Source organism: Drosophila arizonae, chromosome 4, assembly GCF_054131065.1.
Source record: "Drosophila arizonae isolate 15081-1271.41 chromosome 4, UAZ_ARI_1.0, whole genome shotgun sequence".
NCBI classification, from domain to species: Eukaryota; Metazoa; Arthropoda; class Insecta; order Diptera; family Drosophilidae; genus Drosophila; species Drosophila arizonae.
Genome location: NC_142924.1, coordinates 1,348,226 through 1,364,109, shown reverse-complemented (window position 1 = coordinate 1,364,109; position 15,884 = coordinate 1,348,226). Strand labels below are relative to the sequence as shown.

General features: G+C 44.5%; 2 protein-coding genes across 16 annotated transcripts in view; one reads left to right on the top strand and one right to left on the bottom strand.

Annotated features, from left to right (window-relative positions):
- The first annotated feature begins 3 nt into the window (after positions 1-3).
- Positions 4-7,073, top strand: cert (ceramide transfer protein). Of its 3 annotated transcripts, none has more exons than XM_018008118.2 (10): positions 4-156; positions 562-877; positions 1,289-1,681; positions 1,741-1,889; positions 1,952-2,012; positions 5,214-5,438; positions 5,501-5,732; positions 5,800-6,002; positions 6,078-6,213; positions 6,281-7,073. In XM_018008118.2, exons 2-10 carry the CDS (start codon positions 587-589, stop codon positions 6,406-6,408), a joined length of 1,818 nt encoding a protein of 605 aa, XP_017863607.1. In that variant the 5' UTR covers positions 4-156; positions 562-586; the 3' UTR covers positions 6,409-7,073. The 3 variants fall into 3 exon arrangements, with proteins under 3 accessions (XP_017863607.1, XP_089323217.1, XP_017863609.1); XM_089467091.1 differs by having other exon boundaries at positions 16-156; positions 546-877; XM_018008120.2 differs by lacking the exons at positions 4-156; positions 562-877; positions 1,289-1,681; positions 1,741-1,889; positions 1,952-2,012 and adding an exon at positions 3,325-3,552.
- Positions 7,074-9,852: 2,779 nt separating this feature from the next.
- Dscam4 (Down syndrome cell adhesion molecule 4) overlaps positions 9,853-15,884 on the bottom strand; it is a 55,893-nt gene continuing 49,861 nt past the window's right edge. For 8 of the 13 annotated variants that reach the window (XM_089467072.1, XM_089467071.1, XM_089467070.1 and 5 more), the window contains exons 21-32: positions 15,463-15,625; positions 14,896-15,393; positions 14,532-14,678; positions 13,486-13,638; positions 13,161-13,255; positions 12,035-13,085; positions 11,771-11,917; positions 11,377-11,726; positions 11,043-11,115; positions 10,610-10,759; positions 10,346-10,514; positions 9,853-10,266 (exon numbers count right to left, since the gene is read on the bottom strand). In XM_089467072.1, coding sequence (XP_089323198.1) covers positions 10,119-10,266; positions 10,346-10,514; positions 10,610-10,759; positions 11,043-11,115; positions 11,377-11,726; positions 11,771-11,917; positions 12,035-13,085; positions 13,161-13,255; positions 13,486-13,638; positions 14,532-14,678; positions 14,896-15,393; positions 15,463-15,625 — 3,144 coding nt within the window. In that variant the 3' untranslated portion in view covers positions 9,853-10,118. Of the gene's footprint in view, positions 10,283-10,345; positions 10,515-10,609; positions 10,760-11,042; positions 11,116-11,376; positions 11,727-11,770; positions 11,918-12,034; positions 13,086-13,160; positions 13,256-13,485; positions 13,639-14,531; positions 14,679-14,895; positions 15,394-15,462; positions 15,626-15,884 lie in introns of all 13 variants that reach the window. The other 5 variants (XM_089467080.1, XM_089467081.1, XM_089467079.1 and 2 more) reach the window with 5 other exon arrangements.

Sequence of the window (15,884 nt, the reverse complement as noted above, 5' to 3'; positions counted from 1 at the left end):
AGCTGATTGCTTGGTTTATCACGCTTGCGGACTTCGAGGTGCTTTTTTTGATTCAGTTATTTACGAAGTTTGCACAAACATAAAAACACCAGCGGAATTGCGTGTCGCACAAATGTGTGAGCAAAGCGATAGCAAACAGTAAAACGCTTGTTGCAGGTAAGTTCACTGGACGCTTTCCACCCTCTCGAAAGACAACGTCAGCAAGCGAAATAGCAACAACTCTAACGCCGATGCCGACGCCAACGCCAAAGCCAAACCCGGCCAAACGCCAATTAGAATAATATCAACAACAAAGTTTTGACTGAGTCAGAGTCGTCAGGCCATTGTTTGATAATGATTGTATTGAGGCATTATCACGACCTCGCAGCGACAGATGATTGCCGAGCGAAAGCGGCCGGTGTTAATGCTACTGCTGCTATTGTTGTTGTTGCTGTTATTGCTGTTGCTGTTGCTGCTGTTGATATTGTTGTTGTTCTTGTGTATATCACGCGGACGTGGCGCTATATAATATATACGGTAATCTATCTCGGCCCTCGCTTATTTAGCAAGTTTCTATTACAGGTAAAACACAACCCACATCGCTGGCATGGACGAGCTGGACAACAGAACGGCGCAGCAGCCCACAGCGGATGCAGTTGCAGCGGCGGCTCCAATTGCACCTGCCATTGGTTCACAGAGCGACTCCTCCGAGGAGGAGGAGTATTTGGACAACAGCATTGAGCTGCGCGGCTATTTGAGCAAGTGGACCAATTATATATACGGCTGGCAGCCACGCTATATTGTGCTCAAGGATGGCACGCTCTCCTACTACAAATCCGAATCAGAGTCCGATTTTGGCTGTCGCGGCGCCATTAGCTTGTCCAAGGCGACCATTAAGGTACGTATTTAGACGCCATATGAATACATGTATGCGTGTATATACTTAGCCAGCAAGTGCTCTTAATTGAACTAATCAAAAAGTAATGGGTGCGAGCGAGTGTGCGCATATCCAAGAACCCCCGACGCCGCAATCAATGCAGCGCAATCAATTAATGCTGAATGTCGCCAACGAATGGTGGTGAATAAGTGACAAAATATAAAACCACACTGAAGTCATCAAATGTAAGTGGGCCCAGCCCTGCGCTGCCTGCCCTGCCTGCCCTGCCCTGCATTGGCCAACCCTCGCTCGCCCCAGTCCTCGCCTTGTCATTTTATGGCAATTGTTTTTCTTTTTTTCGGAGGGCGTTGATTGCCCGCCTATACTTAGTCTATTTATATTGTAAACAATGATTCATCGTTTTGTTTGCAGGCACACGAATCGGACGAGCTGCGCTTCGATGTGGTTGTCAATAATCTGAACAACTGGTGCCTGCGCGCCGAGACCAGTGAGGATCGCATGCATTGGGTGGAGGTGCTGCAGCTGTATAAGGAGGGCACCGGCAGCACGGACACCACGTCGCTGCGTCGCCATGGCAGCAGCATGTCCCTGCAGTCGAACACCATATCGCTGGCCAGCGGCGGCAGCCTGAAGAAAACCCAACGCAACTTGCGCGAGAAGGTGGGCGAACTGGAGACCTTCAAGGATATACTCTTTGTGCAGATTGAGACGCTGCAACGCTACTTTGACGCCTGCTCCGAGCTGAACAAGGCCAATGCACAGCCGCTCGACCTGGGCGATGGCCTAAAGCCCATCGATTTCAAGGTGAGCGCCTAATGATTCCCATGAATTTCCGTATCTTAATGTCTGTTTCCTGCTGGCAGGGCGAGTCCATCACATTTCGTGCCACAACAACTGGAGTGCTGAGCACATTGCAGCATTGCCTGGAGATTATAGGCGAGAGTGATGAATCATGGAAACGCAAGCTGGAGCGCGAAATAGATAAGCGACGTCGCGCGGACGACCAAAATAGGTGAGCCTAAACTAGAAAATAGAGAGAGCTCAACTAAATTTGTTTGATTTTGATATTTGCAGAAAGCTGAAGGAGGAAATCGAGAAGCTAAAACGTTTATCATATCCCGGCCCAGATTTTGAGGTAAGTTTCATACGTTTAATTTTCCCATGAAATCAAACCAAATGCGAATTGTAAATATGAAATATAAACATTATAAACTGTGTGTGTGTGTGTGTGTGTGTGTGTACCCACACGCTCAAGAGCCACCACAATCCCAGGGAACTCCGCCCATATGCCACTTGCTTTGGCCGTCCAAAAATAAATCTCTTGTGTTTGTTTGATTACATTACAATTTGAGCATACGCACACGCCGTGTAATTATTTAAACAATTTGCCTGTTTGGTAATGCATGAGCTCCAACTATAGCCGTATATATTGCCCCTATATAAATATATTTATATATATAATTGTGGCCGAGTCTATTTGCGCTTTGATTCCGTGTCATGTTTTTCTTTTTTTTTTTTTTTTTTTTTTTTTTTGATAGTTATCCATTTTAATGGACCTGTCGCTTGCTCGGCTGTGTTTACAGCCGCGGGCCTTTAATTAGGGCTTAGCGTTTAACTATTCTTAACTCTTATCAGTCGAATTGGATCGAAGTGGGCTCTACGCTATTTGGCTAGGCCATTTCCTATATGTCAACTTTAATGCTTAATTTGTTTGGCTTCTTTCCGAGCGGCGCAGACTTATTAGATATGTGCAGAGCTCTATGTATATATGTATAACTAATCCCCAGTTCGTTCACTTTGCTGGCAGCTCAAGCGCAAAATATTGAACACATGGCGACATTTGAAGTTGACTCTAAGACAGTTTTGAGGTTGCGTAGCACTTGGGCCAATATTGCAGTAGGTCATGTCTGGCTGTTGCAAGAGTCTATAAAGAAGATGCTCTAACTTTCAGCTGGGCTGCTTTGCTAGGTCAAGAAACTTGTGATATTATTTCGAAATATAAAAATACCATTTGTATTATATATATATCAAGAATAATAAAAAAGACAAATAAATATATTTCATATATTTTTAATTTTTTTAATAAATAATTTTACACAAATTTTTTAAATTTAAATTTTTAATATTTATTTATTTATTAGCTTTTGTTTATATATTTCTTTATTTCAAAAAGCATTTTTCGTTTATTTATTTTCATTATTTTATAAAAGTATTTGAAGTATATATTGATATATATTTCATTAAAATACTATATTTAAAAAAATAATTTTTTCTCGAAATTTAAGTTATATAAAGTTATATAATTTATTTCCGCAGTCCATTTACCCTTTTTGTTTGGTTAGCGCATAGCAAATTCGCTTTGAGCCTAAGCGGCTGAGCTCCACTTGTTAGCCTGGCTTTAATGTATAGCTGGGCTTGGCTCAGCTTATGGCTGGCAATTGACAGCACGAATTGGTCAGTCGACGGTCAGCGATCGGCTTGCGCACACGTAGAAATCATAAACAAATTGACGGGCTCTTTTTGTCGCGCTTAGTGTTTTGGACAATTGTGAAACTGTTGGCCATAAGAAAGCAATTCGAACGAAACTTGGCCAAGAGAAGCGGCACATAAAAATGCCTGCGATGCGCTTGCAATGGCGTTGCGGCTATAAGCTACAGCATGGCCAAAAGATTGTGGTAGGTAAATCTACTTGGAGTGTGGGAGTGGGAAGTGGGAGTGAGTGAGAGCGCGGGTGTGTGAGAGAGACAGGTAGAGGTAGTGTTATATTAAATCAAGCAAAACGTTCCAAACATTGATTTATTATTTAAGCGCGTGTAATCCTTTACATATGAAGCTTAAAGCTCTCGTTCTCTCTCGCTCGCTCGCACTCTCGCCGACTCTCTCTGGCAGCTGGCAGGATGTTTTCTGTTTGTGCTCAGCAACAGTTTGTTTCGCGCCCTCGCGCCAGTCGGAAGGATTCGGTTGGGAGTGCGCGTGGCTTGTTGATGACCTCGTAAACTCACACACACACGCACAAACACACATACGCCCCATTCCACCTTCGCCTGGCTTTACTGCACGTGTGTGTGTTTGTGTGTGGATTCTGCATATAATTTGTTGGCATCGACTTGTAGACGTTAAACGGACGCCAAGTGGAGCCTGGTGAGCGCCAAATTCCCAAATTCCCATTGCCAGCTGCTGAGACAACTGGACGCCGATTCGTGACTTCATCGCCCAAAACAAAACTTTGGCCTACTTTGGGGAAGTTCAATGTTTTTCTTTAGTCTTAGTGGCGTGCTTGATAATCGTGACACGAACTAATCCCGCTCTACTACTAACTAGTCAAAATCTAGTAATCCCTTGTGATTTTTTATTACATTTCGTGTTCTATACACGTGCTTTTCTCTAATTGGTTTCCAAATTCACCGTACTGTGTTTACTATCTGAGTGTGCTTCGTATTTATTTTCTGCTCTATTGGAATTGAAGAATCCCCTTGCTTCCGTAACCTATGGCCACTCTTAACTAGGCTGTTTGTTTATATTGTTTGTCGTGTCTTTGTCTGTAAGTTAGAGCTCTCGAAGCACGAGCCCATCTCTAGTCGATTAATTTTTAACTTATCTTAAAGAATTGTTTTTGCTCATGTTATTCTCAAAGAATTCGGCATATTCCACAGTTTTGTGTTTGGGTTAAGTGTCTTTTACCCTAAGTTCTCTAAGCTCTTAATTCTTCCCGTACAGCATGATCGTCCTCATGCTTCAGGTTGTATTTTGTATGCTTATCTCTAGTTCATCCAGACACTCACCAGCTCGTGCATCTTTACTTTATTCGTTCTTGGTCTGTCTTACCCGCTCCCATCTCTAATTCGTCTTTCCTATTCAGTTAGGCACGCTCGCATCTCTAGCTAGAATTCGCTGGCTTTTGCGTTTAATTGTTACAGCTACTTATGCGCCCAATAATTGAATAGAATTAAATTTGGATAAAATATTTCCAGTCTTCGAATAGGCATGCACGCGCCAACCATAATAGACTGTGCTCTGCTGTCTCTCCAGACGGCGCTCCTTTAGTATTCATGGCACATGGGGCCTGGGGTATGCCGGCCAACCCGCCCAACTGCCCGGCTGCCCGACTGCCCAGCTGCTTGCCTGCCTTCCATATGCATGCGTTATGGGCATCTATTATGCTCAAGCGATTTCGCATGTCGGCGGCAGCGTCGCCCGTTGGGGATTTCTGGGAGACTTGGATTTAATTTATGCGCGTCACGTTTCGCATTTCTTGCATTCAATTAATTAGAGCCGAACCCCTTTGTTGAACTTGACTTGGTAATACATATGTGATGCTTGACTATTTGCTTGGCAGGAGGGTCCACATTCCACATTGCCCGAGGATGAGTTCTTTGATGCCGTCGAGACGGGCCTGGAGAAAATCGAAGAGGACATGCAGATGCGCTTCAAACTGAGACTCCAATCGCAAATCTCACAGACGCTGGTCAATGTGCCGCACGAGGCCGTGGCCGAGGGCGAGGAGGCGCGCGAGGAGTTCGGCACCGGGGCCGAGGCCAAATCCCATCCACTCTGGCCGGAGGTAAGCCGGAAATTGGAGGCGAATCGAAAACGATTCAATAATTGCCAATAATTTCCATACAGATTGATCGCGTGTGCAAGGAGCAGTTGCACTATGCGCGCGAGGGCGTCGGCCAGGACGGCAATGGCTGGCAAATCTTTGCCGACGAGGGCGAAATCAAAATGTACAAGCGCGAGGAGGAAGTCAACGGCATGGTCATGGATCCGCTCAAAGCCTATCACACAGTCAAGGGCGTGACAGCGCGCGAGATGTGCCATTACTTCTTCATGCCCGAGTTTCGCAATGATTGGGAGAGTGAGTAATCCATTATTGGCTCTCTATACGTGGACACACCTTCATATGTATGTATATGCACTTGCAGCCACGCTGGAGGACTGCACCATACTGGAGAAGATCTCGGCGGACACATTGCTCTTCTTGCAGACCCACAAACGCATCTGGCCAGCCAGCCAGCGCGACGCACAGTTCTGGTCGCATATGCGCAAGATCACCGATGGCCTCGAGCCGGGCACCTGCGACATGTGGGTGGTGTGCAACAACTCGACGGATTATGCCAAGCAGGAGGTGGGTCCCCCCTCTCTCACTCTCCCGTCTGTACTTAATGCAACATTTTACATATTTTCCATATTTCTCCGTTAGTCGAAGAACGGCAAATGTGTGCGCATCTTTCTGACGGTCATACTCGCCTGCCAAACACTTCTGCCCGATAATTATGTCAAGGGCCAGCCGCTGAGTCGGGATGACTTGACCTGTAAAGTGACCTACTGTTCTGTGGGTGCGTATGCCTCGTATAGATATCTCTATATTCAATTATTAACATATTTTCGTATCACTCCCCGCAGTTAATCCCGGTGGCTGGGCTCCAGCGAGCGCCTTACGGGCTGTTTATAAGCGTGAATATCCCAAGTTTCTGAAACGCTTTACCGGCTATGTGATAGACCAGTGTAAGGATAAGCCTATTATGTTCTGATATTTGCCATAAGCAACAAAGCAATCAAAACTAAAAATGAAAAGAAAAAATAGATAATCCAAAACAGAAAAGTGGAATAATGTTTAACGTATAATGTTTCTAATTTAGTTTAAAGTTTAGCGTTTAAGCAGCCGTAGAACTTACAAAGTGGCTACACTCTTAAAACGTTTTTTATACACACCTCTAACTGTTAATCATAGCCACTGTAAGTGCCCCGCCCCGTGAACGCCCCCTTGCTAACCCAAAACTTGTAAATGTGCTTTAAGTCAGATGTTAGCCTATTCATTTTGTAAAGCCAATCGCTGTTTAGTTCTTAAGTTATTTGGTAAGCAACAACTAAATTTTAACATTTTTTTAACTGAGAGGAAGCAAAACACAATCATTGTCTATAAGCTGTGGCCTATAGCTCGGCTGCTTGCAATTTCTGAAAACACTGTGTCTATATAACTATGAAAATGCTTTAAGTGCAACAATTGCAAAGAATTTTGAATATGTGTTTGTGTAACGTAGCTAAAGAATTTTATTACACTATTTCTATACGCCTCAATCTATACGCCTTTCCGTGTCAGTTTTCTGTAATCAAATCAAATGAAACCAACTATGTCGAATGTAAATAAATGCGATCCATTGTTAACTCTGGAAACTTGTGCACTGCGGCAAAGTAAGCATTGAGTCTTTGTATTTGTTATGGCTGACTGCGCGCGTCTTGGCGGCGTTATTAATAGACGAGTATGAAAGAAAACTGTCTATGACTAACTATACCAAATTGTAAACTCTTGACTGACCATTCGGATTGATAAGATTAAAGTGAGTGCAAATATATAACTATATATAACTCAAAGCTCGCCTGACTTTATGTAATATAGATAAAGCTAAATGTAATACAGATAAAGATAGTTTTTGATTGCTAATTGGTAGATAATGCCGTTCGGACTTCAATGGTACGAGCTGAAGTATACATTGTTATATTAGAAGAGCTTAAATGGTTTAGATTTAGATAAGGCCAATTGCCTGAGGAATTTATATGAGTTCTAAATGAGTTTGAGAAATCAAATTAAACAAGTATTTATATTTATACCCTGAACCCACTGAAAATGGGAAATCAGGGTATGATGGTTTTTTATGAAAAGTATGTAACAGGCAGAAGGAATCATTCCAAACCCCATAAAGTATATATATTTTTGATCAGGGCGATGAGCTGAGTCGATATATCCCTGTCCAAACCGATCTCTGAAGATATAAGAGCTAGAGAGCTGAAATTTGGCATGCATACTCGTGTATACCATATGCAGTACAAGTTTATCATATTTTTTCGATAACTCATTCGATAACTTTTTGATCGAGAATGATCGAAAAATCTACTTTGTTTTTTCCAGCATAATTTGAACACTTTGAGTAGTAGGTATTTCCCTTCTTACTTCTTACTTGTTGAGAGCTCATTCCATTTGAGCCCAAAGCTGCGAATGCCACGTAAGTCAGAAATTACTTGAATTTAGAAGAGGCTGCTCTTCCACATCTACATTGTACTAGTTTACACCAATTGGTGCTTCGCATTAAGCTTCCAGATCAACAGCTTCAAAGCCAATTGATCTCTTATTCTCTCTCTGTTACTCCCAGCTGTCAGCTCACCCTTTCTCTCTCTCTTTGACACATTTGGAATTCACCCTGCTGCCACTCCCCTTGAGTAAAACTTCAGTTTGCTGTTTGTCTTTATCATTATGTCATGTCATGTATTTTGCATTTTGTAGACCACAATCAATGGAATTAGCACATTAACAAATGTACATTAACTGTGCTTCATTATTTGCTTTTGTTTTTCGTTTCTTTGAATCTCTCTTTTTTTTTTTTTATTGATATTTTTGCCAAGTGAATTTTACAATTTTCTCTCATTTCATTATTCAATTTTTACAACCAAGTATATATTCATAGAGTGTTTTTCTTTATATATGTATTTCTTTTCCAAAACTTTGAAATGCCTAAATCGGTGCAGTCTGAAAAAGTTTTGCATTGCCAAAAACTTGTAATTCCATTTAGAGATTGTTTAGTTAAGTTAATAGTTAATATGACTAGAGATGTGAGTTTTGTTTCCGCTTTGCTTCGCTTTATACTTTATATGCTTGTTTTCTTGTGAACTACAACGTTGTGTGTGTGTGATTTAAATGTTATACTAGTATATAATGTATGCCTGGTTGTTGTGATCATATTGTCATGTAAATTGGTTGGATCTTGCTTGCTTTTTGGCTATTGCAAAATGTAATCAGAGTCGTCTACTTATAGTACAGGTGTACAGGAGGTGTACAGGTGTGTGAAAGCTATATGGTCTAGAGTTTTGGCAAACTGGAATCGGCGCTATATAATTCTGTATCTTGTAGTATCTTGAGCTGGGTTCGCTTTACTGCTTTCAGTGTTTCTTTGATGAAAATGCATGCTGGCTTACGACTTTGGCTACTAAATATTCCTCTAAATTCATATACATATACATATACATATATATGATTTGTATAATTAGGTATTATAATGCTTAGCTATGTACAACAGTTTCATAAACTATTAGATGCGTGTTTGTTTATACTTTAAATTAATTTAAATAACTAGCTAACATTTTCCTTCAGTTTTTCATCGGGGTCGGAGAGAAAAACATAAACAATTTAACGTAAACCTTTTAATTTACTAGATATATATGTGTGTACGAGTGTGTGTATATATGTAAGTGTATTTCATGCATGCATTATATGTAGTTGTCTTTCGTAATCCGTTTCTCTTAATGCTCTGCTCTTAACTACACTACATTCGGTAGTTCCTTCAGCTATGCAAAACATTTTAAATACGGCCTGCCGCAATTTTATAAAATTATTTTTAAATACACATTAAATGCTTAAGTTGTAATCTTGTGTATTACTTTTAACATTTATTGCAATAATATATATTTTTTAATTTATCATTTATAATTCTTTTTTGTTTAACATTTATTCCATTTATAATATAAATATTTTAATATTATTATTTTTTGCAGCTTTTGAAGTTAAACTAAGCATAATCAGTATGTAAATAAGTCTTATGGTTTATATTTCCTTTTCCTTATTTTTTTTTTCGTAGTTTAAATTAAATTTGTTCGTTGAAAATCAAAAATGATCGAAAAGTTTTTATTATTCTTGATTTGTTGTTCATTTTGTTGTTGTTGTAAATAGTTACACTTGTGTATTTTATTTTTCATAATTATTATTATTTTTTTTTTTTTGCTGTTTATATTTCACTTAGTATGCAGTTTTTATTCTAATACTTTAATTTTTAACAATTCATAAATTGTTAAAGAAATGCCTGTTAGTTTTTGAAGTGGAGTGTGTGTGTTAGCCAAGTCTATAAGGATTTCTTGTATAATATGTTGGATTTTACAACAGATCTTCGCCCTATATAGGATTTGCCATATTTAGCTTTTTCTATCTGTTTAGATTTTACATAACAATTATGTTTGCCTTTATCGTATCGATTTTTGTTTTTGTTTTTAAGATTTTACAACAGTTTTGTGCTTCTGGTAGAAACTTTGCTCTAGTTCCTCCATAGGGGTATTCCCCAAATTAGATTTTACAACAAATTTGTCTGCCTTCTATATGGCATCGTGACCATTTGAAGATTTTTCAATTTTCAATCAACATTTTGTATTTTTTTTTTTTCCAATATTTGATTAATTTAAAAATGTAGTTTATGTGTCCTTAGACATTGATTTGGAAAGCTTCACGCTGCAGCTTCTGATTGGCACGCATTCGTGGCGACGTTTGGGTCTTCGCCTTGTCGTTGGCATCCGAGAAACGGGCCGGTGGATTGATGTGGTCCTGATAGTTTGGTGGATAGTTGGATATGCTAAACGTACAGGGTTCTAATTATGCACATAGCGGAAACATATCATATCAATTGCTCAGCGTTCAGCGTCTCGGCTTACCTAAATGTAGTCTCTTCATTGTGGCTCGAGTAGCCGCTGGAGCTGCGCACGTGGCGCTTGCCGCTGGTGCCCGGCTTGCTGGACTTGCGGGCGGCGAAGGGGGGCTTCGATTTGCGGGTCATGCTGGTGGGCGTGGTCTCCGACGAGGAGGATGTCTCATCTTGAGTGTCTGCAGGGAAGCAAAATAGAGAGAGAGAGAGAGAGAGAGAGAGAGAGAGTTGTTTCACGCTGCGTATACGCAATATTCGAGTGTCGATGGCTTACCGCGTTGTGCGCGATATTTGGCCGAGTTAAGAGCGCGGGCGGACACATCATTGTCGGACTCGGAGCCGAGTGTGTCATATTCTGTAATTGGTATGTGAAGCGTTAGGATTTTCCTAACTTCGGAATCTGTTGAACCTGGATTGTCCGATTCTAAAAAGTTTAATACAATGCGATGTTTCGTTTTTTGCGAATGAAGTGATTGAATGCGTATGTTAGTATTGAAGTTGATTAGAGCGTGAATAAAACATATATTCATATATGATATATAGAAATCAGGAGCATAGAAATACATAGACAAATCATACAGGACTTGAATGCAACATGATATGAGATACAAATAATGAGCAAATTTTGCTTAAAGCTACATTTTAGGCAACTCAAATGGAGAGGATAATGTTATATGTATACGTATATCGGTTATATCTGTGTATACCTTGACTCTCTGAGTGCGGATCGCGTAGACGGCCTACTTTTCGACGCACCTTTGTATACTCTGGCTCCTTGGACTGTGGAAGAGAGAAGGAGGGAGAGAGAGAGAGAGGGAGAGGGAGGGAGAGAAGGAGAGAGAGGGAGAGAGGGTGGGAGAGAGAGATAGATAAAGAAGGAAAGTTATAGAAAAAGATAATAGTTAGAAAGATAGATAGTTAGATGAAAAGAGACAGTTACAGAAGGAAAGAAAGAGAGAGAGAGAGAGAGAGAGAGAGAGAGAGAGAAATAGTATTATAGACCCTTTCACGTATATATCCTATGTGTACACCCCGACTTACGTGATAGCTCTCTGGCTTGACATCGTGATAGACAAAGGAGCCGCGCACCGAGTGATACGGGCCGCTGTAGACGTTGCCGCTGTAGGAGCTCTCGCTGTACGTCTGCTTGTTCAACTGGAACGTGGCGTAGGGGCAGATGTCCTCGATATACTCGTTGCCCTCGGCCTTGCCAAAGCTGCCCGAATCGTTGGAGTTGGAGCCACGCGGCGCGGAGTTCGTCGGATTGCAGCGCACGGCCAAGTACTGCTGGTCGCGATTCTGTTTGTTCTGCAGATTGGCCAGGGAGGGCGACTCCGACATGGAGGAGCTGGCCAGGCGCGCCTGGTTGCTCAGCTCTGCGGGCGAGTGAACTATTTAGACTAAGTGAGCAGTTTACTCGGGATACTCTACTCACTTCGCTTGCGCAGGAACAGCGCCGCCGCAATGAGCGCCAGCAGCATGAGGAGCGACACGCAGATGGGCAGCAGCAGCTTGAAATTCGCATAGAAGGGCAGATCGCTCAGGTGCGAGACGGGCGTCGAATGGTCGTTGTTGTAGAGGACTAGGGAATGTGGAATGAGAAATGCAGTGAGTTGAGGAACTCTGATCAAGGGAAGGCCAGGCCAGGCTTGACTCTTCCAGTTACAGGGTATCTGCTGGTCAGTCAGTGCACACTTACCGCCTTGGGGCGAGAGCGTCGTAAAGTTGTAGACCGCCGTCGTGGAGCCCGCATTGTTGTGGGCCGTCACCCTGAGCTGGTACTTGGTGCCCGGCACCAGGTCGCTGACCGTGTAGATGCGCTCGGTGGGCGGTATGTGGTTGGAGACGACGTTCCAGGCGGAGCGGCCGTAGACCCGCGACTCGATCATGAAGTAGAGTATGCCGCAGCCGCCGTCGCCCCAGGAGTCCAGCCAGCAGGTGACGCTCGTCGAGTTGTTGGTTATCATCTGCGAGTGCTTCGGCTGCACGGGCGAGTTGCCCTTGGTGTAGGAGTTGACGATGTCGCAGGGCAGGCCGGTGCCGATCTTGTTGTAGGCCGTTATGTACAGCTGGTAGCGCGTGCCGCACCACAGGTTGCTCAGCAGGTGCGAGTTGGTCTTGGCGTCCACCTGCAGCTCCTCCCAGTCGCCGTTGTCCCGCTTGTAGTTGATCACGTAGCCCAGGATGGGGCTGCCGCCGTGGCTGTTGTCGAGCCACTCCAGATGCAGGCTGTCCGTGTAGCTGTTCACCACCGTCAGGTTGGGCGCCTCCGGCGGCACCTTGACCACAATGCTGTACACGATCTCGTCCTTGCCCCAGGTGTTCTCCACGCTGCAGGTGTAGTTGCCCGCGTCGCTCGCCTGGCACTCGCGCAAGTAGAGCGTCCCGTTCTTGGCTATGGTCTTCCTCGCGCTCGTCTCCATGTTGTGCCCGTCCTGGCGCCAGATGGTCACCGGTGCGGGCGCGCCCACCTTGCGGCACGGCAGCTCCAGGTTCTCCTTCCAGGGCGTCACAATGCGCTGGCTGAACGAGACGATGCGCGCGGGCACCTTGTTGTTCGGCGGCACCGTCACCACCTGCGTCTTCTCGCCCTCGCCCACCTTGGTGGAGGCCGTCAGCCAGAACTGGTAGGTGGCCGACTCCTGCGTGCGCACCGTCTCGTGCATCTCCACGTAGGGCCCGAGCACCCGCTTGTGCGTGCCCTCCTCGCGGCCCCCCTCCAGCATGGACATGTAGAAGGTGTAGCCAGTCTAAGAGACGGGGGAGTGGCAGTGGGAGTGGAGCTGAGTTAATTTGGCTTGCTAATTGGGGGCGTGGCTACTTACAATGTCACCGTTGGGCAGATCGGGCGGCAGCCAGGATACGATGATTTTGGTGCTCGACGCGGGTATCGCCTTGATGGCCTGCGGCGCCGATGGCACTGCAAAAATCATATAAATAAAAGCATTTGCGATGGCCGGAAAAGTGGGCGGGAAAATGCGCTGCATGAAATTGTAAGCGTGCGGCGAGCACTAGGCAAGGATTGGATGTGTGTGGGTGTGAGTGTGAGTGTGTGTGGGAGTCTCGACTCCCACTTCCACTGCCCTTCCTCCACCCCAGCCCCGCCTCGCCTCGTTTCAGTTTTGCGTTCATTGAACCGGCGGCACTTACCATCCTCATAGGTGCGGCAATAAAATGGTTTGGTTTTCATCCCGTCGCCCACTTTGGTGTAAGCCAAAACCCAGACCGTGTAGTTTGTGTATTTGCGCAGATTCTCAATGGTGACGTATTGATTTGTTGACTTGACAACCTCCGGCTCCGCTTCTGGATAAGAAAAACAACGACAATTAGCACTGATTGGAAATATGACGACGGCGAGCTGAGCAAGCGAAACGGCAGCTAATTAAATTGAATATACAACTATTGTCGAAATGGGAGAAGGGCTTATAAATGGAGATACCGAGTGAAAGGTAGAGAGGGGAGAAGAAGAGATTTGCTTGAAATGAAAACGTTAAAGTTAAATCAGTAAATTTGAAATAGCTCCAGGCAGGGGAATTAAATTTCAACTGTTGAGGGCAAATCAAATATAGAATAGGAGTCAGATACATATATTACAGGCTAGTCTAGTATGGTAAGTGAAAAGTTAAAGGGAATCAAATATGACAAAATATAATCAATAATTGCAAAATATAATGTTCTTGAGATCTATAAGCAAAATTAAAGATTTTTTTAAATTCCTTATAATACTGTTAACAAAATATAATTCGAATTTGAAGCATGAAAACTTTAATCAGAATTTACTTGTACGAATTTCAATTGAATATGGGATATGTATAGGCTTCATATATACAGTCGACTTCCGATAATTCTAAATTCTAAAGGGGATCAGCTCTTTTTTCGATTTACACAGAAATTCAAATTATCGACAACGAATTTTCTTCAAGGGAAAAGGCTCAAATTGGACTCAACTGTATACATGAATTATGCTGTATATATACATATGTATATTTTCTCATTTTAACAGGTCTATTTTCAATTTGTAGCTGAGTTTTGGCTGTGCGGGTTAATGGGTTAATGGCATTGCATAATTGCTTCGAAATGCTCAATCCCAATGCCGCTGAAGTAATTGGCAAGCCAAACAATTCGGCAACGAGGACAGACGTGCATAGCCATACACACACACACACACGCATACACAGCCAGACAGTTGGTTTTACCGTAAAGCTCATCGACCGATATGTAAAACACTTTGTAGCCCTTGATTTTGCCATTTTGTCCGTCAATATCCGGCGGTGACCAGGTGATATAAATCGATGTGGAGCCAAGCACATCGCATTGCGGCGACTCTGGCGGGGTTGAGGGCACTGCCAACGAGAGAGAGAGAGAAAGAGAGAGAGAGAGTGCGAGTGTGAGAGAGGGAGAGCTAGTGTAAGTGTATTAAACGTTTGCCAGCAGACGGCGCCAGCTGCCAGGGAGTTGGCTCCAGTTTTTGTGCACGGGCAATTAACAAATCCAATCAATGGGTGAGCGACAGGGGCGAGGGGTGTAGCTCCAGCCCCCTTCTCCCCGTTTTCCACTTACCATCCTCCATTGTTTGCACTGCAATTTCCTTGCTGGGCGGCCCGCTGCCCTGGCTGGTGTAGGCCTGGACAATCACATGGTACTGGGTGAACTTGTTGAGGTTGCTGAGCACCGTCTCGCCGCCGAAGTGGGAGCGCACCTCGACGGTCTTGAAGCTGAAGCCTTGGGTGGGATTCACCTCCTTGTCCTGGGGCGTGAGCGACATCTGGTAGCCCACATAGTAGCCCAGCAGGATGCCGTTCCAGTGCTCCCGCTCGGGCGCATCCCAGGTAACTGAGATCTCCGTGGAGCTCTTGGCCTCGGCTCGCACCTGCAGCGGCGGCCCCGACGGCACCTCCTCCAGCGTCGTCACCTGCACCACCTCCGAGAACTCGGAGGCGCCCAGCTTGTTCTCCGCCGACATGCGTATGTGGTAGGCCTTGGCCGGGCGCAGCTGCTGTATGTTGACCACCGTCTGGGCGCCGCTGATGTCAATGTGCTCCGCATTCTGCCAGATGTCTGTGAAATTTGCGGAGGCATTAGCTCTTGAGGCGCACCTCTAGACACACCTGCCTGTCGCTTGCTCACCTGAGATTTGCTTGTAGTAGATGTGGTACTGCTCGATGGGACTGTTGCCGGCGAACGGCTGGCTCCACGTCAGCTGCAGGCTGCGCGACTGCTGCGAGTTGATGCGCAGATTCTTCGGCTGCTCCGGCACCTCCTGCACGATTAGCTGTATGGACATCTCGTCCTGTCGACCAAGAGTTGTTGTTGTTAGTCAAACACACTCGCCACACTCGCCACACTCGCTGGCCCAGCTGCAGCCGGCACTAGTCTGGCCGGCTCATTCAAATTGCCATAAATTAGGGCTAACAACTGTTGCCAGTTGGCCGGCAATGAGTCGACATGTGGGCGCGAGTGGGTGGGTGGCTGCCACTGGTGGGCGGTGGGCGGACAACTTAACGCCCAGCTGTTGGCCACTTCTCATGCAGAGAGTGCACACACATGTG